Source organism: Suncus etruscus, chromosome 7 (assembly GCF_024139225.1).
Source record: "Suncus etruscus isolate mSunEtr1 chromosome 7, mSunEtr1.pri.cur, whole genome shotgun sequence".
NCBI lineage: Eukaryota > Metazoa > Chordata > Mammalia > Eulipotyphla > Soricidae > Suncus > Suncus etruscus.
In genome coordinates this window covers 4,932,084-4,957,961 of record NC_064854.1, presented here as the reverse complement: position 1 = coordinate 4,957,961, position 25,878 = coordinate 4,932,084, and the positions used below count along the sequence as shown (strand labels likewise).

The 25,878-nt window shown below is 39.3% G+C and overlaps 1 protein-coding gene across 1 annotated transcript in view; it reads right to left on the bottom strand.

The window, feature by feature from the left end:
• DDC (dopa decarboxylase) overlaps window positions 1-25,878 on the bottom strand; it is an 80,789-nt gene that overhangs the window by 23,491 nt on the left and 31,420 nt on the right. Inside the window, exons 7-9 of the mRNA XM_049777478.1 lie at window positions 21,939-22,005; window positions 5,965-6,059; window positions 606-673 (exon numbers count right to left, since the gene is read on the bottom strand). Coding sequence (XP_049633435.1) covers window positions 606-673; window positions 5,965-6,059; window positions 21,939-22,005 — 230 coding nt within the window. The remainder of the gene's footprint in view (window positions 1-605; window positions 674-5,964; window positions 6,060-21,938; window positions 22,006-25,878) is intronic.

Below are 25,878 nucleotides of genomic sequence, written 5' to 3'. Positions count from 1 at the left end.
AGGCTCTTCTATGACAAATTTTTTCAAATATTTTTTCAAATTTTTATTATCTTATTATAATTATTTTCTTTTATTTACACTCTCTATACTCATTTTTATTCTTATTACATAGGTGGGGCCAGAGCAGTGGTGCAAGTGGTAGGGCATTTGCCTTGCACATGGCTGGCTGACCTAGGACAGACAACGGTTGGATCCCCTGGTGTCCCATATGGTCCCCCAAAAGAGGATTTCTGAACGCATAGCCAGAAGTAACCCCAGAGTGTCACCGGGTGTGGCCCCAATGTGTTTTAAAATGTTTGTTTTTATTTTTATTTTCGGATGTAAAAAAAAAGTGAGGTGAATGTGTTTAACGAGCTGTGCACCAGCATATTGTAAATCTATTTCAGTCTCCCAGGCTAGTTGTTCCCAGCTGCCATCTCCTGACATCTCTTATTTTCCTCTTCTAAAAACTGTGTGTCTTATGGTCCAGTACATCTTATAGGGCAAGAAATATGGTATGTATGTTGCTGCAACATCATCCTCACCCACTAGATCTTTCACAGAAGACACGATTATAAAGAACGGTGAGTACCGAGCAACTGACATTTAGTGAAGAGAAAACTTACCACATGGCCGAGCAGTCAAAATTCACCAAAAGCCACTTGTGGGGATTAAAATTGAATGAATCTGCAAACTGTCAAGGAACAATGCAAACAAAAATAAGATACTTTAGTTATTAATAGCAGCTATAAAACTGTCCTCAGATACAATAATGAACAATGTATTTTCTTTTTTATACTTTTTAATAATTTTTATTGAGATCCATGTGAATTACCAGTCTTTCACAGTTGTATTTCAGACATATAGTGACAGTGAATTAGGGCCATTCCCACCCCCAGTGTTGACCTCTGTCCATCAGAGTTTTTAGCACGCACCCCATACCTCCACCCTTAGCCTCCTGGAATGCTAGTGTAAGTGGTCCATTTTGTGTGTAGCTTGCTGTGGTTTCGGTCTCTTGATTCTACTGTTTTTGACTTTGGGTTGGGTAAGTGAAGCACTTGAGAAAGAGCAGAGCCAGGAGTTACCCCTGGGTGCAGTCAGATGTGGGAAGGAAGGAAGGAAGGAAGGAAGGAAGGAAGGAAGGAAGGAAGGAAGGAAGGAAGGGAGGGAGGGAGGGAGGGAGGGAGGGAGGGAGGGAGGGAGGAAGGAAGGAAGGAAGGAAGGAAGGAAGGAAGGAAGGAAGGAAGGAAGGAAGGAAGGAAGGAAGGAAGGAAGGAAGGAAGGAAGGAGGGAGGGAGGGAGGGAGGGAAGGAAGGAGGGAGGGAGGGAAAGAAGGAAGGAGGGAGGGAAGGAAGGAAGGAAGGAAGGAAGGAAGGAAGGAAGGAAGGAAGGAAGGAAGGAAGGAAGGAAGGAAGGAAGGAAGGAGGGAGGGAGGGAGGGAAGGAGGGAGGGAGGGAAAGAAGGAAGGAGGGAGGGAAGGAAGGAAGGAAGGAAGAAAGGAAGAAAGGAAGGAAGGAAGGAAGGAAGGAAGGAAGGAAGGAAGGAAGGAAGGAAGGAAGGAAGGAAGGAAGGAAGAAGATTTCAGAGAATAATTCAACCCGAAGGAAGGAAGGAAGGAAGGAAGGAAGGAAGGAAGGAAGGAAGGAAGGAAGGAAGGAAGGAAGGAAGGAAGGGAGGAAGGAAGGAAGAAGATTTCAGAGAATAATTCAACCCTAATAAGGATTTAGGAAGTTAATTTCTGTTTGTCAATGAGATGATGTCTAAAGCTTTGGCAGCTTACAAGTCCTTGACTCTCTTATTTGAAACTGGAATGAGTTTTAAGTCTTCTATTTATTTATTTAGCTTTTGGTTTTTCCATCACTGTGTGCTGTGGTAAGGGCTGCTCCTTGCTCGAGTTGTTCCTGGTCATGCTAGAGGAACCTTGTGCTGCCAGGGATTGAACCCAAGACTCTTGCATGCAAATCATGTGCCCCATCCATCAAGCTAAATCATTTTTTATTGAAAAAATTGAGAACTCTGCTTTTCTTCATAGAGTTTAGTGCTTATTAATGTTCTATGTTTAACATCTTCAAATTTCAAGAGATTGAAGTCACATAAAATTATCCTTATTCTATTTGAAACTACCACAGTATTTGTAATAATTAGAATAAGGTACATTTTAATACCTGGAAATTCTATGGATTAGTTCTATGAATATTTTATGCCTGTGGTCCCCTTAACTTCAAGAATTAACAAAGTTCCTGCAATATATGCATCCTCATAACTAACAGAAAAATAAAATTTTAGTAATCAGAAATCTTTTTATTTGCTTGGTTTGATTTTTTAACAAATATTCACAAAATACATCAACAGCTATTTCAATTTTCCTGAATATTTTCTTATTACACTGGAGCAATAATACAGCAGATAGGGTGCTTGCCTCATGTCTGGCCAATTTGGGTTTGATTTCCAAAATCCCATATGGTCCCTGAACCTGTCAGGAGTAATCCCTGAGTCTTTTATACAATCTATTAGTTTTCTTTGTGTACTACTGGGTCTATCCCCGAAACCAAATATTATTTTTTCTTTAATTTCATTTGATGTAAAATTTCACTGTGTTCCTAAAATATTGCATATTTCTGTGAGCTGTGGGTAGAAATTGCAACTGGCTGACTAGCTTCACTCATTAATTTTAAGAAACACCATATTTTCAAGCAGGAAACAAGGGACTTCAATTACCAAGGGTGACAGAGGCAAATACTTCAATCCCTACAATACACACACACACACACACACACACACACACACACACACACACACACAAATCAGAGAGAGACCTATGTATTTTCACTGAGCTGTCATAATGGTGAGTTCTTCCTTCTTAGTTTTGGGCTTATCCTATGACTAATGGACAAGACCTATATCCACTTGACTGTCCAGAAATGTCATAGGGACAAATCATTAAATTAAGCTGAAATTTAGACAAATATAGCTGAATTCTGTAAGGAAAAAAAAATTCTTTGCTTTGGTTTTGGGGCCACACCTAGCAGTGTTCTGGGGCCACGACTGGCTCAGTTCTGAGAACTATTTTCTACCAGTGTTCAAGTTACCTCTCTGACTCCTAAGTGATATTAAAAATTTTTTTCCAAATGCTGTTACTCCTCATCTCTATTTGGTTCCAGATTTGAGCATTAAGGAGGCAGAGAGAGAAAAGGCCTAGAGAGAGTACAGGGGTGGGGGAGATGCAGGACGCAGGATCAGAAGAGCATTTTGTCAGATGATGGCAAACTGAGTCAACCTGCCATGGGCAGCATATTCATTTCCATCCAGGCTTTAATAAAAGTAATTTTGAGAAAGAGACAGGAAATTACAAGGAGAACGAATTTCATTTGTTGATAAAAAGGGAACTAAAGGTTAAAGAAGCACTTTGTTTGCTAGAAATTTTATTAAATTTCTCTCAGAGGGCTAATCTGTACAAACTACTTTCATTACCTAACTGTGACATTTTCCTTCTGCTGACAATGAGAAAGGTTCTTATCTCCAGGGCAGGGCTATCACAGGATATTAAAATATGCCTTATCTGACCAGCTGGGCAATAAGGGCCTCCATCAGGTAAGGAAAGAGTCTATAATAATGGAGGAAAAACGGAAAGAACTTATTGTTTGCTATGAAATCTTGTCTGCTTCTGTCTCCTTCAATATCCACTGTAGACACCTGAAAATTGTAGGCAGCCCCTACAAAAGATGAAACTTAGAGATGTGGGTTTATGGGGAATAAATTTGTTGTCGGAAAAGAACATAAAATCCTCACCCTGACAAAGTTAGATTGGAGCATCTGGACTTTGCCAAGATTATTGAGAGACCTGGAAATGATTTTCTTCCCTTGAATTTGCAGAGATAAATATTTCTGGTAATGTGTAACTCTCCATAACAAATTATGTGTGTGATGCAGAGATAGTATTATTCCATTTTAGCACCATAACCTCCACACAATTACATGTCAGAACTATATAGAGTGGAGTATTAACATCAACATCCAATTTAGAATCTTTCCTAACTATAGACCCCTTCAAATATTTATGGAGAATTTCAATTTTTCTGCATACATCTATATTATTAGGTGAGAGAAAAAAGGAAAGTGGATAAGTCTTGTCTTGCATGCAGCCAACCTGGGTTGGTTTCCTGTACTACGAGCACTGCTAGGAATGATCCATGACCCCAAAACCCAATAAAACACACAACACATCTACCAAAATCATACCATGTATTCAGAGACTCATGTAATTATTGAATAAATAAGTGAATAAATTCAACAGGAGTGTAAAATCAGAATATTACATGGGGCAGCATAAAATACGATTGATTTTGAAGCAGTATGAGGATTCAAATTAGTAATTAGAAAATTTACTGGTAAACATCTCACAACAGAAGTTTTGAAGGATAGATTCTCCAAGTCATGATACAAAGTAATATCAGCATTTATGGTGTGCCTAATTCTTGCTGTGTGCTGGACACTGTTTTTAAGCCCATCAAATATGATTTGTTTCTTACCACTTGAAAGAGGGATCATTACAAAATTCATTTTTGTGAGGTGGAGAGAACACTCTAACTTGGCCAGGGGACTCTACCAAGCCTAAAATAGTACTGGATTGAAACAATTAGTAGAATTTGAGATTGAGGATTGAGCCCTTAATCCTTGTGCTGTATATGAGCAAGGTCTCAGGAGAACTCCAATCAAACAGAAAACCTGATAGCAAAGACAGCACTCTGTCCTTACCAACTCTCACCTTTTCTTGAATTTATCTCTTAATTCCTGGCTGAGAGGACTTCTTGCTCTCCCATCCCAGAGCTACAATCAACAATGTAGAAGTTGGGGTATTAACATCCCATTTTCAGATTCCTGCTTGACTAACCAACCCCTCAGAGCACTGAATAAGAACTGGCTTGATTTTTTATGCTCTGCAGAGATAGGGTATTGGTTGATAAATTTGATTGCTTTTTCTCAAAAAGAAGTAGGTTTTTTTTTGTGTGTGTGTTTTTGTTGTTGTTGTTGTTATTGTTGTTGTTTTGGTTTTTGGGCCACACCCAGTAATGCTCAGGGGTTCCTCCTGGCTACATGCTCAGAAGTTGCTCCTGGCTTGGGGGATCATATAGGACGCCAGGGAATCGAACCTCGGTCCGTCCTAGGCTAGTGCTGGCAAGGCAGACTCCTTACCTCTAGCGCCACCTTGCGGGCCCCAAGAAGTAGGTTTTTTAGTGGGCATTGCAGAATCACCTCTTATGAATTTTAGAAGTACCATCAGATATTTAAATGCATTGAGGCAATTTCATATTGATTTTTCATATTGATTACATTAAATAGCTTTTTTGCTCACACAGTCAGAACATGACTATCAGACAGTCCAATTATATAGAATTGCAAGCCAGAATTGCCCTTCAAATTACCCTTTAATTTAAAAGGTATGGAGATTTAATCTTGCTCTTAAATATAGTTCCACAGTTTCGTAGACTCAGATCTATTTTATCATGCTAGCTAGTCCCAGAATTTGAGCAGATTGGAAAATAGCTTTGAGCATTAAGAATGTAGGCTATATGGGGCCGGCAAGGTGGCACTTGAGGTAAGGTATCTGCCTTGCAAGCGCTAGCCAAGGAAAGATCGCAACCGCGGTTCGATCCCCCGGCATCCCATATGGTCCCCCCAAGCCAGGGGCAATTTCTGAGCCCTTAGCCAGGAGTAACCCCTGAGCATCAGATGGGTGTGGCCCGAAAAACCAAAAAAAAAAAAGAATGTAGGCTATATGATCAGAAATCTTCCAATAGGTCTTAAGAAAGTATGATATTCAATGCTCATTGAGATTGTTTTGAAAACAAACCACAACATAGAGTTGACTTGAATAAATGAATTGAATGGTCATCATTCTGAGAAGTCAATGGTAACATAAATTCTAATATAGTGAATCCAAACTAAGTAACAAAAATTGCTTTGAAGACCAACAATTGTACCCACCTCCACTCCATTCAGAAGAGGCCGAAACTCAGGACAGATGAAGGAACTGCCTGCGTAAGCAGCATCGATGTGTAGCCATATATTCTCCTGGTTACCTAGAGTTCAAAGGTGACTTGGTGAGATCTCAAATAGCTGACCCCATTATTTGGATCTGATAGCTAAGCTTATCCCATCCCAGCATTCTGTCACATCAATGGTGTTTATTGGTCCAATTTCTGAATGCCTACGTGGCTCTTTCCTTCAAAGATCACGAAGTTGAGGACAGAGATTGAAGGCTGAAGTTCCATGAAGTACTAAGAATTTGTGGATTTTGTGGAAATTCCATGAATTCGATGAATTTGTGGAAAGTTGGGTGAAATAAAACAATTATACTCTTTGACTTTTAAAGCTGTAGTACTTGCTTGGCATGAATCCAAGTAACCAGTAAATTCTACCCACCGGGTTATCACTCCATGATTCTAATTCAGTTATCCCATCTATCTTTGTCCTATCCCCTTATTATACTCCTTCTGAGTTTCCTACCACTTATCTTGGCTAGCCCATCCTGGTCTTTCCCAGAAGCACCAGGGAGGGGGTTCAGTAGAGAAGCCACCATGTTCTATTTGCCTGTTTCCATCCCCAAGAAATCTAAGTTCATTATTTTACATTCTCTGAGTCATCATCAATTCCTTTTGTGAATATTATGTTTCCTTTCAACCATATTAGAAGGGAAAGGACCATGTGTTGGGGGGGAGTGAAATGGTTTATTATTTCCAAATACTTCCACAGAAGATATTGAATATTACATGTACAATTAGAGTCCACACTGCCAAGTGTATAACAAACTCATAAAACTCCACAAGCCAAGCAAAAGATGTTTAGGGAATTTTAATAGACTTTTTCAAAGAGGGCATACAGATGATTTGCATATAAAGAGATGCACAGCATCACTCATTAGTAAAAAAGTGCAAATGAAAAAGTGCAATGAAATGCTTCTTCATGGTTGTGAGAATGACTTATATTCAAGTAAGCAACATGTGGGTCCATCCAGCCCTGTCTTTATTGGGTAAGTGCTTCAACGAAACAAGTTCCTCATAAAACCAGTCTGGAGTCCAAGAGGGAATCTAAGATCTCATTCTGAAGCCCCAGTTAACAGAAGCTCAAAGGGACCAATAGAAGACCTTAACAACCTCCCCCCAACTAATTGAATGTTGAACCTCATGGAGACTTCTATTTCTTCAATTTTATATTAAAGATATCAATATATGCGCCAAAGTCCACAATCCTAGGGTATGTCTCAATTTCTGTATGGACTGACCCTTAAGAGCACTCTTATGAGAGTGAACTATGAAAATTCATCTTAGATATCAGCAGACATGGGGGCCCGACCATGAGAAATTGTGAGTGCTGCCTGTGTGTGTCTGTCTCCTGTCCTGTCGCCTGAACCTCTTGGGAGTGGGCCGAAAAGAGGCTCCAGAAAAGTCGCTCTCCCAGAGGCTCATTCAAGGGCAGGAATACCAAGGAACTGCTTTATAACGTGAAAACTGGCTATAAGCAGTAATTTGCAGAAGTCAGGTCCCCTGTTTGTGTGTCAGGCTGAGAAAATATTGTGAGTGCTGCCTGTGTGTGTCTGTCTCCTATCCTGTCGCCTGAACCTCTTGGGAGTGGGCTGAAAAGAGGCTCCAGCAGAGCACGGCCACTCTGCTTTGCTACGCAGCTGTGTGCTCTTTCTAAGGAAAGAACTCCATTGCAACAAGAAGAAAAAATCACACTAAGAACTCTGCTGGACTACTGAAGCCCAGCATTTCTCCCCATACTGTCTTCTCTGCTGCATGCTTGGGCCTAGGATTTGATCCTGGGCCGGGCGGTGGCGCTAAAGGTAAGGTGCCTGCCTTGCCTGCGCTAGCCTCAGACGGACCGCGGTTCGATTCCCCGCGTCCCATATGGTCCCCCAAGCCAGGAGCGACTTCTGAGCGCATAGCCAGGAGTAACCCCTGAGCGTCACCGGGTGTGGCCCAAAAACCAAAAAAAAAAAAAAAAGGGGGGGGGGGCCGGGCAGTGGCGCTGGAGGTAAGGTGCCTGCCTTGCCTGCGCTAGCCTAGGACGGACCGCGGTTCGATCCCCCGGCATCCCATATGGTTCCCCAAGAAGCCAGGAGCAACTTCTGAGCGCATAGCCAGGAGTAACCCCTGAGCATCACAGGGTGTGGCCCAAAAACCAAAAAAAAAAAAAAAAAGATTTGATCCTGTGTGAGGCTTCATCCACAGAGGACTCCCCTCACTTGGAGGCAAGTCAACCCACCAATAAAGGGCGGAGCCAGAGGAGCGTGTCTGTGTATATAATTTAGCCAATGAATACCACCACAACACGTAGAAAAACCCACAATACAAGTGTGACAATGGGGAAACAAAGCAGGCCAGCATCAGACATAGAGAATGAAGATGACAATTCTGATGACCAGAAAACGACCAACCAACTAATCAATCTCTCAGATAAGGAGTTTAGACAAGCAATATGGAAGATGCTCAAAGAACTCAAAGAAACCATGGATCGAGTTGAACAGAACACTAATAAGAACCAAGAAAATATGAAGACAGAAATCACAAAACTCCAAACTGAAATAACAGGTCAAATAACAGGCCTGAAAAACTCAGTAAACGAATTGAAAGACAAAATGGATAAGCTCTACACCAGGGTAACAGAAGGTGAGAATAGAATTGGTGCTGTGGAAGATGAGATAAAAAAACAACTCCATACAGCAGGAGAGATTGGAAAAAAAACTTAAAGCAAATGAACAGACAATGAAAAAATTAGTCAAAGAATGGGAACAGATGTAAATAGAAGTTTATGATTAGCTCAACAGAAACAACTTAAGAATCATTGGAGTCCCAGAAACCCAGGAAGAAAATTTCCAGGAAGAAATAAACATCAAGAACATCATTAAAGAGAAACTTCCAGAGCTAAAGAATATATGCGATCAAATCCTGCATGCCTGAAGAGTACCAACCAAAAGAGACCCCAGAAAAAATACCCCAAGACACATCCAAGTCACAATGATGAATCCCACAGATATAGAATTCTGAAAACAGCAAGGTCAAAAAGGGACATTACATTCAAGGGAGCATACTTAATATTTCCAGCAGATCTGTCACCAGAAACACACAAGGCCAGAAAGTAGTGGTGGCACATAGTGAAAAAACTCAATGAAATGAATGCTTCACCTAGAATACTGTACCCAGCAAAACTCATTTTTCAGTTTGACAGAAGAATACATGGTTTCACAGACAAAAGAAAGCTCAGAAACTTTACAGACTCAAAACCAGTCTTAAGAGAAAAACTGAATGACCTAATTTAAGACAAGACTGACCAAAAGACACACCAAATTTCAATAAAAAGATGGCATTAAATCCCAGGACAATTCTTCCTCTCAATGTCAATGGACTAAATGCACCAGTTAAGAGACACAGAGTGGCTAAATGGATCAAAAAATTCAATCCAACCTTCTGCTGCCTACAAGAAACAAACCTGAGTAGTCAGAACAAACATAGACTCAAAATAAAAGACTGCAGAAAAATTATCCAAGCAAAGAACACCCATAAAAAAGCTGGAGTGGCCATACTAATATCAGATAATGCAAACTTTATACTCAGGAAGGTTGTAAGGGACAAAGATGGACATTTTATATTAATTAAGGGGTATGTAGAGAAGGAAGAAATAACTCTCCTAGACATATATGCACCAAATGAGGGTCCAGCAAATTATTTAATACAATTGTTGACAAATCTGAAAAATAATATCAATAACAACACAATAATTGTGGGGGACCTCAACATGGCTTTGGCAACACTGATAGGTCAACCAGACAAAAACCCAACAAGAATATACTAGACCTGAGGAGAGAAATGGTGGATATATATATATAGGACACTTCATCCCCAGAAACCTGGATACACATTCTTCGCCAATGTACATGGGACATTCTCTAGGATATTCTCTAGGATAGACTGACCACACGCTGGCACATAAAACATACCTCCATAATATCAAGAGGATAGAAATCTTGAAGGCTACCTTCGCTGAACACAAGGCTCTGAAATTATATGTGAATTCTAAAGGAACACAGAAGAAATACTTTAACACCTGGAAGTAAAACAGCCTCATACTTAATAACAAGTGGGGCCAAGATGAAATCAAAGAGGAAATCAAAACTTTCCTGGAAACAAATGATAATAAAGACACAAACTATCAGAACTTATGGGACACAGCAAAAGCAGTGCTGAGAGGAAAATTTATAGCTTTGCAAGCACACATCAGGAAGGAAGAAGGGGCTTACCTGAGTAGCTTAATGACACAGCTCATAGAACTAGAAAGTGCTCAACAAAAGGAGCAAAAATAGGGAGACAGAAGGAAATAACAAAGCTGAGAGCAGAAATCAACAAAGTAGAAACCCAAAAAACAATTCTAAAGATCAACGAAAGCTGAAGTTGGTTCTTTGAGAAACTAAACAAGATTGATAGACTATTAGCAAAACTAACAAAGAAAGAGAGAGAGAGAAACTTGATAACTCATATTAGGAATGAAAAAGGAGAGATCACTAGTGATATGGCAGAGATTCAAAGGGTAATCAGAAACTACTTTGAGAAACTCTATGCCACTAACAATGAGAACATAGAAGAAATGAATAAATTCTTGGACTCTTATAATCTTCCACGGTTGAATGAAGAAGATATAGCATATCTAAACACCCCCATCACTATTGATGAAATTAAAACAGTAATCAAAAGTCTACCCAAAAACAAAAGCCCAGCCCCAGATGGACTCACTAATGAATTCTTTCAAACTTTCCAAAAGAAACTACTACCAATCCTGGCAAGACTCTTTCATGAAATCGAAAAAATTGAAACACTTCCAAATAGCTTTTATGAAGCCAACATCACCTTGATACCTAAACCAGACAGAGATGCTATGAAAAAAGGAAATTACAGACCAATATCCCTGATGAATGCAGATGCAAAGATCCTCAACAAAATCCTGGCAAATAGGATTCAATGCCTCATTAAGAAGATCATCCACTACGATCAAGTAGGTTTCATCCCAGGAATGCAAGGATGGTTTAACATCCGTAAATCTATCAACATAATGCACAACATCAATAACAAGAAAAATAAAAGCCACCTGATCATATCAATAGATGCAGAGAAAGCATTTGATAAGGTCCAACACCCATTCTTGATCAAACTCCTCAGCAAGATGGAAATGGAAGGAACCTTCCTCAATTTAGTTAAGGCCATCTACCACAAGCCAGTGGAAAATATTATCCTCAATGGAGAAAAACTAAAAGCCTTCCCTCTAAATTCTGGCACAAGACAAGGCTGTCCTCTCTCTCACCACTCCTATTCAACATAGCACTGGAAGTACTCGCTATAGCAATTAGGCAAGAAAAAGATATCAAGGGAATCCAGATAGGAAAGGAAGAAGTCAAGCTCTTGCTGTTTGAAGATGACATGATACTCTAATTAGAAAACCCTAACGACTCTACTAAAAAGCTTCTAGAAATAATAGACTCATGTAGCAAGGTGGCAGGCTACAAAATTAACACACAAAAATCAATGGCCTTTCTATACACCAATAGTAATAAGGAAGAAATGGACATTAAGAAAACAACCCCATTCACAATAGTGCCACACAAACTCAAATATCTTGGAATCAACTTGACTAATAATGTGAAGGACCTATACAAAGAAAACTATAAAACTCTGCTCCAAGAAATAAGAGAGGACACGCAGAAATGGAAGCACATACCCTGCTCATGGATTGGCAGGATTAACATCATCAAAATGGCAATACTCCCCAAGGCATTGTACAGATTTAATAAGATCCCTCTAAAGATACCCATGATATCTTCAAAGAAGTGGATCAGGCACTTTTGAAATTCATTTGGAACAATAAACACCCTAGAATAGCTAAAGGAGTCATTGGGAAAATGAATATGGGAGGAATTACTTTCCCCAACTTTAAACTTTACTACAAAGCAGTACTTATCAAAACAGTATGGCATTGGAATAAAGACAGGCCCTCAGATCAGTGGAATAGGCTTGAATACTCAGAGAATTTTCCCCAGACATACAATCACCTAATTTTTGATAAAGGAGCAAGAAATCCTAAACGGAGCAAAGAAAGCCTCTTCAACAAGTGGTGTTGGCACAACTGGCTAGCCACTTGCAAAAAATTGAATTTAGACCCCCAGTTAACATCATGTACGAAGGTAAAATTCAAATGGATGAAAGAACTCGATATCAGACCCAAAATCATAAGATATATAGAACAATACGTAGGCAAAACACTCCAGGACTTTGAGACTACAGACATATTCATGGAGGAAACTGCACTCTCCAAGCAAGTGAAAGCAGAGATTAATAGATGGGAATATATTAAGCTAAGAAGTTTGTGCACCTCAAAGGAAATAGCGCCCACAATACAAGAGCCACCCACTGAGTGGGAGAAACTATTCACCCAATACCCATCAGTTAAGGGGCTAATCTCCAAAATATACAAGGCACTGACAGAACTTTACAAGAAAAAAATATCTAATCCCATCAAAAATGGGGATAAGAAATGGACAGACACTTTGACAAAGAAGAAATACAAATGGCCAAAAGACACATGAAAAAATGCTCCACATCACTAATTATCAGGGAGATGTAAATCAAAACAACTATGAGGTACCACCTCACACCACAGAGATTGGCACACATCACAAAGAATGAGAATAAACAGTGTTGGCGGGAATGTGGAGAGAAAGGAACTCTTATCTTCTGCTGGTGGGAATGCGGCCTAGTTCAACCTTTATGAAAAATGATATGGAGATTCCTCCAAAAACTGGAAATCGAGCTCCCATACAATCCAGCTATACCGCTCCTGGGAATATACCTTAGGAACACAAAAATACAATACAAAACCCCCTTCCTTACATCTATATTCATCGCAGCACTATTTACCATATCAAGACTCTGGAAACAATCAAGATGCCCTTCAACAGACAATTGGCTAAGGAAACTATGGTACATATACACAATGGAATGTTATGCAGCTGTCAGGAGAGATGCAATCATAAAATTTTCCTATACATGGATGTACATGGAATCTATTATGCTGAGTGAAATAAGTCAGAGAGAGAGAGAAAAATGCAGAATGGTCTCACTCATCTATGGGTTTTAAGAAAAATGAAAGACATTCTTGCAATAATAATTTTCAGACACAAATGAGAGAAGGGCTGGAAGTTACAGCTCACCTCATGAAGCTCACCACAAAGAGTGATGTGTTTAGTTAGAGAAATAACTACATTCTGAACTGTCCTAATAATGAGAATGTATGAGGGAAATGGAAAGCCTGTCTAGAGTACAGGCGAGGGTTGGATGGGGAGGAGGAAGATTTGGGACATTGGTGATGGGAATGTTGCACTGTTGACGGGTGGTATTCTTTACATGACTGAAACCCAAACACAATCATGTATGTAATCAAGGTGTTTAAATAAAATAAAATATATTTTTAAAGAAAGATATCAGCAGACATAATGGGGAAGCTGGTAAAAAGTCCACCAAGCCCAAAGTGTAAAGATAATAGCTGAGAAGTTTCTAACAGCATAAATCTATTAATATAAAGACTTTAGGAACACAATTATGTGACATTTAATGAGATCAAAGAAACAATGGCACAAGTAAAATAAATCAAAGAACAGTAATGAGAAAACTACTATCAGAACCAAATATCATTAAATAAAAAATTCACTAGAAGGTCTCAACATCAAATTAGTAGCTAAGGGAAAAATTAGTGAATTCATGATGGGATGACAGAAACTACTAGAAACCAACAAAAGAAATTAACTATGAAAATAAATAAGCAGCACACTATAGGATTAGGGGATGAGTTCAAGATGAATAATATAAGAATCATGGGAAATCCCTAAGGATAGGAAAAAGAATTTGATGAATAACCAGTAGTCCAAGAAATCAGAGATAAGGTTTTTTCAGAGTTCAGGAGTTCAGAGTTCAGAACTCAGTAGATTCAAGGGACCTGAAGGGTCTTGGTCAAAAGGGATTCACATAGAAAATATTAAAAGCATGTTGTAACCATAATAACAAAAGTCAAAGGAAGTGACAAAATACTACAAATTAACTCACAGAGCGAGAGGATACAGTGGGTTGTGTGCTTGCCTTCCATGGGGTTCCAACCTGGGTTGCCTACCAAACTGGGTTCAATCTCTGGCACCATATATGATTCCCCAAACCCCCCCAAGAATGATTCCTGAGTGCAGAACCAGGGGTATCAACAGATGTGGGCCCAAAACAAAACAAAAAATACAAACACACAAGAAAAACTAATAACAAAACAAAACAAAAAAAGGAAATCCCATAAATTTTAAAAGCAAATTTAACAAATTAGATTCTATGGCCCAGAAAAAGGGATACAGTAAAATAGCTGAATGTCTCACCAAAAAATTTTTATTCAGCTAGATTCTCATTCTAATATGAAATGATGTTACAAAATTTCTTGGACAAGTAACAGTTTAGAAACTTCACACCTTAAATTTAGTTTTGAAGGAAACATTAAAGAAGTTTCTCTAAAAGTCATGATGAACTTCACAACCACACATGTCTCTTAGAAAATAATGCAATAAATTCCTTTAATTAATTAAACTTAGTCAAAGTAAATTGACCAAACTGACCACTCAAAAGACACAGAATGGCAAATTGATCAGAAAAAAATGAACTCATCATTTTATTGCCAACAAAAGACACACATGAATAGTTAGTGTAAGCAGGAGTTCCAAGACAAAAGAATTTGGAAAATAATCTTACAGGCCAGGATAGAAATACTTCAGATGATGTATACTTCAAATTTTAAATGGACTAAAGGACAGGATGTCCATTACTTAATAATCAAGGGATTGATACATCAAGAACTCACACTCTTAAGAACATAAGCTTCATAAGATGTCCATCAATATATACAAAACAACTGCTAATTCATAGGAAGAAAGACAGTGACAATAACATAGTAGTAAACTTTAACATTCTTTGTTCACTGCTGGGTAGACGATGTAGCCAAAAACCTTAAGTAAACAAAGGTCATAAAGAAAGAATTAAAAGATATGAGCATAGCAGACCTTCATGAGACCTTCACCCACCGAAAGTTGAGTACAAATTTCTCCCAGTGTACATGGTACCTTCTCCAAAATACACCGCATAACAGGACAAAAATATAAAATCAAGAAGATAGAAATTGTATCAGATATCAGTTCTTCATGCTGCATGCTTTGAAAATGGAAATTAACAATAAACATATATGGCTGGGAAACTCAAACACTTAGAAACAAAACAACTTTCTATTGAATAATCAGAAATGATCAAAAGAATCCTGGAAACAAACAAGAAAGAAGGTAAGAATGACAAGAATATATGGGACACAGAAAAACAAGTGCTAAGAGAAAACTTCAGAGAGATGCAAGAATTCATTAGAAAGCCAGAAAAGACCCACAAAATAACATACCTGTGTAGTTGTTTAGTGCAAGCAGCTAATGACAAGCAAAAAGAATTTAATGAAAAAGAATTTAACTTAATTTAATTTAATGACAAACAAAAAGAACCCAAAGAAAAAAGAAAAAATGGCATAAAAATCTTAAAGAAGAAATAATTAAAATGAAAATTTTATTTTAATTTTTATTAATAATATCCTTTTAAGCACCATGATTACAAACATGTTCATAATTGGGCTTCAGCTATAAAATGCTCACCCCCTTCATCAGTGCAACTTTCTCACCATCATTGTCCCTCCATTCCCTACCTCCCCACTGCCCCTGCCTGTCTTGTCGACAGGAATTATATAAAATGGAAATTTTAAGTAATGTTCAAAAATAAACATAACCAAGAGCTGGTCCTCTGAAAGAATAGAAGATTGACTAGCCATTATAAGTGCTCACAAAAATAGAGATAAAACGTGTAAACTGACCCAGAAGTGAAACAGAATATGTGCCATAGATACCACATAAATTCAAAGAATCATTAGGGATTACTTTAAATTTTTTTATTAAACTGGATAGCATAGAAGAAATAAATAAATTATTAGACTCCATAACCTCCCAAGGTTGAATCAAAAGGGAATAGACTACCTGGCCACTCTCTGATTGAGAGTGATTGAGAGAGAAATCTTTGCCACTTTTGGGTACCAGAAGCCTTGGTTATTTAAAAAATTGTTAAAAGGAAAGAATATGGGCCAAAGAGATGGTACAAAGGGTAAAGTGCTAATCTATCATGGAGGCAACATATGGTCCTCAGAGCACATCTAAATAGTCTTGGAGGACTCTGATAACTATTGGGTGTGACCACAGAGGGAGCAATAGAACACCACAGGCTCAAGCAACATCAAATCATTAGGCCCTTGCATCAAACTACCAGCCCGGTTGGCCAAGACTCAACAATGGGACTTCCAGACTTCCTGAACACTTCCTGGGAGAATCCCCGTCAAAAAGCAGGAATACTATTTCCATTTGGCCCAAAAGTTCCTTCCTAGTATCAACCCACAAAATACAGAACTATTAATTTAAAAAGGTCAGGGAACACCTATATTTATTGCAGCACTAAGTACAATAGCCAGGAAATAGAAATAATCTAGGTACCCAATGACAAAGGAACAGATAAAGAAGTTGTGGTAAGACATACAATAAAATACTGTGCAGCCCCAAACAAAAAGGAACTAATATGCTTTGTTGCAACTTGGAAGGAACTCGAGGGCATCATGTTGAGCAGAAAAAAACTAGAAGAGCAAATATTGATAATCTCACTCATCTGTAGCATGTAGAAGGGGAAAAAAAAGCAGTATACTGAGAATATCAATTGATGATAAACCCTGGGCATTGGATGAGAGAAAAGAAGATTCTTGGCTGGGGGGCTGCAGAGTAGGGAATAATGAGATAGATTGTGGCACAAGGACATTAGGAGATGGTCTTGAGCACTTTGTTGGAGATGCGGTAAGGCAGCCACATATACCAAAATCACGATAAAAGACAGTGGTGAAGGACCAAGGACACTTTGGTTGCTATTGCAATAATTTTGAAATCAAAACTTAAAAGATGAATTTTTTTGGGGGGGGGCATACCTGGCAGCACTCAGGGGTTACTCCTGGCTCTGTGGTCAGAAATTTCTCTTGGCAAGCTCAGGAGGCCATATGGGATGTCAGGAATTGAACCCAGGTTGATCACTTGCAAGGCAAATGCCCTTCCTGCTGTGCTACTGCTCTGGCCCCTAATCAGCTTATATTATTGTGACAATTTACTGTTGCCAAAGTGACAACAAAAGTTTTGTAAGATATTATATACATATCAGTGGACTATTGTTCAGCTATAAAAATATGTAATTTTGCCATTTGTGGACCAGAGATAACTCAATGGACTGAGTGCTTTACATGTAGGAGGCCTAGGCTCTATCCTCAGCATAAACAAAAGTGATCCCCAAATATATAGCTAGGATTAACCCCCTGAGTACCACTGGGTGTGGCCTAGAAAAAATAGTTTTAATTTGTAGGAAAATGAAAAGGACTCAAAGGGAATATTGTAATGAAAAATAAATCAGAAGGAAATTTTATGCAATTGATTATCTCAGTCCAAGGATATAAAGTTGACATACAGACAAAACAAATAAAAATATACCTGTGGACATTCATGACATAATTGAGGTTACCTGAGGGGCTGAAGGTAGATGTTGGGCAAAAGAATGGAGGGAGGTAATAAAAGTTGGTCAGCTTGATTTATAATGTTAGTAAATTAGCAAAAAATATTCCTTTAGTTTGGATGTATCTGGTTCAACTCCTGCCTCCCACTCTAAGGAGCCACATGACCTCATTTAGCTCCTCTTATTTCCTTCCCTTCATAGGCTAAGAGACAAAAATAGCACTTGTAACTTGAGGGTAAATTGGGAAATGTTCATGATATGCCAAGCATGATGAGCACAGAATTAGAGAGAAATCGATGTGACCTCCTGCCCCAGCCATGAACAGTCACAAGTCTGTAAGCATGGAGAGAACAGGGCCTCAGGGTCCTTCCTTCTAGGTGAAGAGTTGAGTGGTCAAGAGTTAAGATGTGTGGGGCTGGAGTGGTAGCAAAGAGGTAGGACATTTGTCTTGCATGTGGATGACCGGGACTGACCTGGGTTCAATTCTTGGCATCCAATATGGTCCCCTGAGCCAGGAGAGATTTCTGAGCACAGAGCCAAAAGTCAACCCTAAGCGTCAGCAGGTGTGACCCCAAAAAACCAAAACCAAACAAACAAACAAAAAAAGAAAGAGTCAAGATGTGGAAGTTTCCATGCCTAATGGACTCTGTTTCTCATTCCTCTATCTCGCTAAAAATCTCACTTTCACTAATTTCTTGGAGTCCCTTTTTTATACTAAGAGAAGTACAAATTTGTGAACCCCACACTAGGAATTGGTATCAGAAATCAGAGAAGAGTTTGGGCAGCTATAAAACTACAAGGCCAGACTCAAACTCCCAGAAAAGTATATAGACAGTTATACATACAGAGTATATGTATAAGAACATACAGAGTATGTTCTCCTCTTCCCATGAGAGATAAAGAGATATTTGTACCAGCCCACATCTATATTTTATAGTGATCCACAATAACCTGCCTTCTGATACCTTAGAATACTGATGAAGTTGCCAGGTGTAGAAAGATCTCCAGATCTGTAGCCTGAACACAGGATATGCATGCTCTGTGTCTACCCAATACTGAGGCTAGAACACATTAACTGGGAGCTTTTGGACACATTGGAGCAAAAGGCAGCTGCTCTACCAGGAGCCATTTCCAACATGGTGGTAAGACCAGTAGCGGTTAGGTCCTCCCACCCCAGATGTACTCACACCTTTTACTATTGGACAAAGCATAGGCTGCCCATTCATCTCATCTATCCCCCTTCTATTCTAAATTCCCATTATTTGCTCACACATCCACACCTCACCTCTGTCTTCTTCCAACTATATGGTTTCTGGGTCTCATCTTCTTTTCACTAAAACCTATCAGGAAATTCCCTTCGCTCAATTCAAGAGGACCCATTGAAACCACAGTCTTGGTGATCACTTTAAAAGGAAAAAGTATAAAGCATTTTTTCCTAAAGCAACAGTTGGGAAAAATAGCTTCTGATATACCTTCTCAAATAGTGGCAAATTATGGTATTTTCCAAAAATGGTATTTTCCTAACTAACCATGGTTATTTATATCTAATACATATAAGACTGTCAAAATAAAGCTCAAGTAAACATATACAGCTTATTGGTATTGTTATATATTATTAATATAACACATATTGATATATGCATTGGCAGTAAACATTGGGAAGGTTTTGCATTCGGTTGCACAGGTTTTCTCAGCCAAGCCTGAATAAGTTGAATGTTTGTCAACAAACAACATAAATCTAGCTCTGCCTGCAGCCCCTAGACCTTGGGATAGAGAGAGCTGCAGAGCATCAGGAAACCATCAATCTTGTGCTCATCAATTCCAGATGCCACCCTCTGACTATCACGTCCCTGTTCTAGCAAGAGGCCACTCCTGGCTCTTGGGACCAGGACGTGTGGCTTTTGACCTACAGCAGACTTCGGTCTCTAAATCCAGTAGTCTGGGGATTAAGTCAACTGTCTACTGTCTGGAACAGCCAGTTCCCAGTCTTGTCATCTGAGTCTGAGGCAATGCCAAGCTACTGGCCCTGCTGAGAGAGATGAATCTAACCAGACTAACACGGTGGCCCTAGTCCTGATTTGGCTAGCTGGCCCCTTCTTCCTGTCAGGCACAACCACCTTTAGCCAGTTGTTTTTATAGATACTCCATAGAGGGCAGAGATGGCGAAGTAAATTCCTGTGTGAATGGGCAAGCTTACACCCACAGTTACTTGCCACAATAGCTGTTTTCCTCATCCCATACAGTGATACAGTCTTTTATTGTTAATTTTTGATTAATTGAACTTTGAGATTGACAATACTCTTAGTTGGCTTCCCGTGTGAATAATTCCAACACCACACTTGCTACCAATGTGTTTATTTTCCTTCCCCAAGACTATATAGCCTCTCCCATTCAACTCTTCTACCCAATTTAATTGTGGGCATCTGTTCTTCAATGATTTGCCTTTGAACCTCTGTTGCTACCTTGCTATGAATCTTTTGGTCTCACATATGAGTGAAATCATGCTGCATTTATCCCTTTCTTTTTGACTGACTTCATTCAGCATGATATTCTCTAGTTCCATGCATGTTGCTGCAAATTGCATGACACACTTTTTTGTCTTGCATTTTTTCTGACAATACTAACCCTCCTTGCAACCTTCTCTCACCGTGGGTCTTGACCATGTTGCCTTTCTGTGGTCTTCTATCCTATTAATTGGCACTCTAGTCACATGCCATGTCTTTGGTTCCCCTGAAATGTCCTGGGGGGGTGGTAAACAGGGTCACATGGACCTAGTTAAAATTTTTTGCTCTCAGATACCTAAGAAATTATGCCACAGAAATAACACCTTAGTCAAAGTGCTGGTGTCATTACCAGTCTCTAGGTAGAAGAAGTTTAAAATGGGAGCGCACAGCTTTAATCATTGGGTTTGAGCTCCAACATAGCTTCTTCGTAAGCCCAGTCATGCTCAACCCTCTGGAAGTGGAAAAAGTGCTCCAGAAAGGGGATGGGAGAGTAAATCAAGGCTAAACAGTGGTCATTACATGTAGTACAATTCAGATTCACTCTAGTGATGCAGCCAAGCTTTCCTGTGACACCCAAGTTCATAGAATGGGCTACACTGGCCCATGTAGCCCCAAATGCAAGGCCCTCTGCCCCCAGAGGCAACTACTCCAAAGAGCTAAGTGTGTGGCAATTTATCCCTAGAGGAGAATGAAAGGGGAGTTATTGAACCTATCGTCTTGTCCTTAGAAAGAGGTCTGGTCGTCGTGCTCCTCAAAGGCCTTCTGATCAATCAGGGCTTTTGCTGAAGAGCTTGGAACCTATCTATGACTTTCCACTTTCTAAGTTTGTCTCTAAATTCTGTCCTCTGGTAAAAACTTGAGTTCCACACAAATGAGAGATGAGAGAGAGTCTCTCAGAAAAATAGTACTATTCTTTGAAGAAGCATCCCCATTTTTGAGGTGCTACGGATGCATGCAAGACAGAAAATACTCTACTGCAGTTACACCCCGAGCCTTAAGCCCTATCTTGGAGGGTATTTTGATTTGTTTCATATCTTCAAGTAAGTTATCTTACTATACATAGTGATTTAAAAGGGCTAAATTGAAAAAAAACCAAAACTTAGTTTTTACTTCTAAGGTAGATGGTTCTCATGTTCTGCATTCGAGTGACTTCAGGAATGAACTTGTGACAAGAATTTTCTCGCAAGAGTTAGTACAAGATTGACCCTGGTTCAACCCCCAGCATCCCATATGATCCCCCGAGCCCACCAAGTGTAATTCCTGTACTCAGAGCCAGGAGTAATCCCTGAGCACATTGGAGTTTAACCCAAGCCTCCCACCAAAAAAAAAAAAAAAAAGAATTATCTCTCAGCCAATTGAGTTCTGCAATTTTATATCACTGTTCCCTTAATGGAAACATTATTGTTTGGGGGGTGGGTCACACCCAACTGCACTCAGGGGTTACTCCTGGCTCTTTGCTCAGAAATCACCCCTTGGCAGACAAGTGGGACCATATGGGATGCTGGGATTCAAACCACCGTCCATCTTGGGTCAGCTGCTTGCAAAGCAAATTCTGAGTTTGTGGAATTTAAGTGAATTATATTTGTGTTATTATAAATGTAAGAATAAAAATATAATGCTAGACTAATAATAGATTGTTTTCATATATAATTATATATTAATAATAGTTAATATTTTGGGAGGAGACAAGAACAAAGAGGAAAGTCTACCAAATCTCTCATGTACTGAGAAGATTTTTCCAGATAATTTTTAATGAGGTACTTACAGATGGGGCCCACTTCTAAAAGGTTGTCAAACGAACAGCAGGAAGTTGTGCCCAGGGTGGCTACCACCTGCAAAATGAGAAGAAAACCTTTGTTGAAGTTTCCATTTTATTAGTCACATTACTGCCACCATCCTGGATCCAGCCTTGAACCTTGTTCAGGGAGCTCACTGAGTCCATTAATCAGTGCTTTTTGTCAATGGCCCACAGACCCAGAACCCTATTGCTATGATTATTAGCCCCTGGTCTCTGAACTTCATTTGCAGGTATAAAAGGATTTTAATAACCCTCTAGGTTAAATGGCAGCATGATATTTTATGAATGTGCACTGGATCTCTGATGAAAGCATTCTAGGTTGAGACTAAATTTGCTGAAAGAAAAATAAGTAATAATGCCATGTACTGTACACAAAGACAAAAAGATGATTTTTGTCTCTGTCATTAATAATAAAATGTATGTGGTGTTTTGTTTCTGGGCCACATCGGTGATACTCAAGGGTTACTCCTGGCTCTGAACTCAGAAATTACTCTTGGCTTAGGAACCATATGGGACACTAGGGGATCAAACCACGATCTGTCTTGGGTCAGCCGCGTTCGAGGCAAATGCCTTATTGCTGTGCCACTGCTCTGGCCCCAAAATGTATGTAGTTTTTAAGAATCATAGATGATTCCCTCATAGTATTGCTTTCAATTTACTTTCTTAACTTTCAGAGTCTCTTATAAATAACATATTAATACCTTCATTTTTATCTATTTGCTTCAAATTCTAACTTAATGCAATAATTTGTGTTTCAAAACTCTTGTTAAAGATCGTTTTTATATATTCACATGAATTCAAATAATATCGAAAATTATTTCATTAAATACTAATCCTAATTATTGTAGATATTATTTCAACCTTCCTTTACCTGTATTTTTGTTGCAATGATTAGGGGTTTTGTATACTGGACATGGTACATGAGATAATGCACGCTATGCTGTGGTGCTGGAGATCACATTTGATCTGGATCACACATGGAACGTAGGGCAATACCACAGATTGAACCTATGACTTCAAACACATATGGCAAGTGCTCTACCATGGAACTATATCCAGAATGTCTAGCTTTTTGTTTAATATTAACTTTGAATCTTAGATTTTGAGTGATTATTTTTGTCTTTGTTCTGTGCATAAGGCACTTATTTTTTCTCTTTTTATTATAGTTGAGCCTTATTTCTTTTTTTTATTTCATCAACTTTTTAATTGAATCACCATGAGATACAATTATAAAGTTGTTCATGGTTGAGTTTCATCCATACAATGTCCAACACTCGTCCCTTTAACAGTACACATTTCTTGCCACCAATGTCCTCATTTGCATCCAGTCCTTCCCACTGTCCTCCCTGCCTCTATGGCAGATATTTTTCATCTTTCTCTTTCTCTCTCTCTCTTCCTTGTTTTCTTTTAGACACTGTGGTTTGCAATATTGTTACTGAAGGGTATATCTTTTCAACACCCACTTGTCCAGAGTGATGATTTCCAACTATCATTGTCATCATAATGATTCTTTCTCTGCCCTTACTGCCTTCCCCCCACTACTTGTGACAAGCTTCCTAACATGGAAGTCTTCTTGGCCCTCGTTTCTATTGTCTTTGGGTAAAATAAAAAAAAAATATGACCATGTTATATTTTATATAGCATAGGGCATTTCTGTAAAAACAATAAAATCCCTTGTTGTTTCTGAATGTGGCTTAGTTGACAGCAACAGGTATCATTTTCTTAGCTTTCTTTCTGGGTGGCCTTGGAACTATTTCTCCTTCAGAATTGATTTAAGTGTGACTCCCAGAAGTTGGTCCAAGGACACACACAGAGAAAGAACTACTTGGATGTAAGTTCAGGTATGGAAGGATCTGTCTGGCCAGTAATAAACTGTAGGGCCCTGGCATAACAGATACACTTCCAGTACTCCGAGTCCTTTATAGCTTAAGAGGAAGGCAGGAGGGAGCCAGGATTTTAGGGACGACGTGCCAGACTGGCACGCAGGCGAGGCACAGTGTTCTAGATAGTGGCAAATAAGCTTGTCCTAATTCTCAAGCCACTTTGAAGCACAGCACCTGCTTCACTCTGAATTCTGATCACCCAGCTCAGCTCAGTGACGTTAACCTGATTTCAGCAGCTCTGCGGGAGACATAATCACATTGTGCAAGGGGAGAGAGGGAGGAGCGAGAGGGAGGGAGAGTGCAGTGCCTCATCCCACAGAGCTCCTCACACCTTCTGCTGCCTGAGGCACAGCTTCTTCCCCTCCCTTCCTACCCATGACAAACAGACAGACAGATAAGGCAAGCCATCATGAGAAAGACACCAATTTCATTTCAGCCCCAGAAATCTACCTGGCTCAAGCCAACCATTTGTACTCCCTAGATTTCCCTGCCAGTACACCACAAAACCCCCAACCTGGTAATCAGTTATTTTCATTATGCTATCATGGTCTACAGAATATGATTATTATTTTATATTTGTAGAGCTACTTCACTTTGAGGCATCTGCATGCCTTTTGTAAATATAAAGAAAAGTCGGAATTTCAGAATGATGCACATAGGTATTACGTACATGCAGAACAATAACCACTAGGCTCATGTTTCAATGTAAATAACTGGTAGTAAATAAAGTTATGATATTCCTTCCCAGTCCAGGCTAGCCTATCTCAGTTTTCAGACCCTTGAGTGCCCCATTCAAGAAACAAACCAACTGTATTTCCTGGTGATGGAAATGCACCTCTCTACCGTCAAAGTATTCAACCAGTTGAACTTTATCTTATAAAAGGAAAGGCACTTGATACCTACATGTCTATAGGACACAACATGTGATGTGATAGGTAAGAGATAGTAAGAGACTGAAGTCTAATATTCTTGAACAGGTAAGAGAGTTCCCATGGAACACTAAGTTGAAATTTGAAAGAAACAGAAGTATGTGGGTCTGGTTTTTGAAAAATTTTCTTAGTCATAAGAGGCTTTCAAAGTATTGAATACTGCCCAGGACAACTTAAGTTATGGGGACTTATGTCAAAAGAAAAGTTATGCTTCCCAACTCTACAATCCTATCTTATTATCAACTTTTATGGTGATTAAGGTTCTGTAACTTACAATATTGTTAATATTGTTTTTCCATGTATATAATTCCAACACCACAACCATCACCAATGTATCTGCCTCCATTCACCAAGGACCCCAGCACCCCTCCCTTTCAGTCCACTCCTCACACATATACACACAAAGTCAGTTGTGTGGATAATTTCTCCCATTGTTTCACCTTTGGGCCTTTGTTGCTACCTTACTTTTTATCTTTAAGGCCCACATATCTTTAAGAATGAGAGATCATTCTTTATTTAATCCCTTTTCTACATTTTTCCTATATTCAAATGCCTAAATCCAAGTCAAGAGACCGAGTTGGATATAGGGGTCTGAGCTGGCAGCAGGCATCAATGGAATAATGTCTCACACTGTCTGGGAGATGCCCTTCCTGTGGTATTTTCTGCCCATTCCATCAATAGATAGAGAGCTGACAGTTGACTGGCACTCTTCAGAGCAACAGACTTACATCTCACCCTTCAAAACCTTACCAAATACCAAGGATCCCCTGCCTACTGTCAGACACCCAGGTCCCAAAGCAGGCTGAGAGACTCAGACAATAACTGTCCTGAAGACTTCACCCCAACCCAAGGTAAGTCATCCATAGTCCATGTCATCATAAAAGGGAATGAAGGGTAGTACCAGGCTCTGACAATTTAGAGACAATCATTACCACTTAGTAACTCTCAATACAAGTGACCACACACTTTATTATTAAAGTCCAAACTCCCAGGACTAAATAAATTTGGCAACTACTATACTTGGTCACTCACAAATTCAAGCATTTGGTCACTACTGCCCAGGACCTGAAACTAAGCTCAAATGTCCCACTAAGT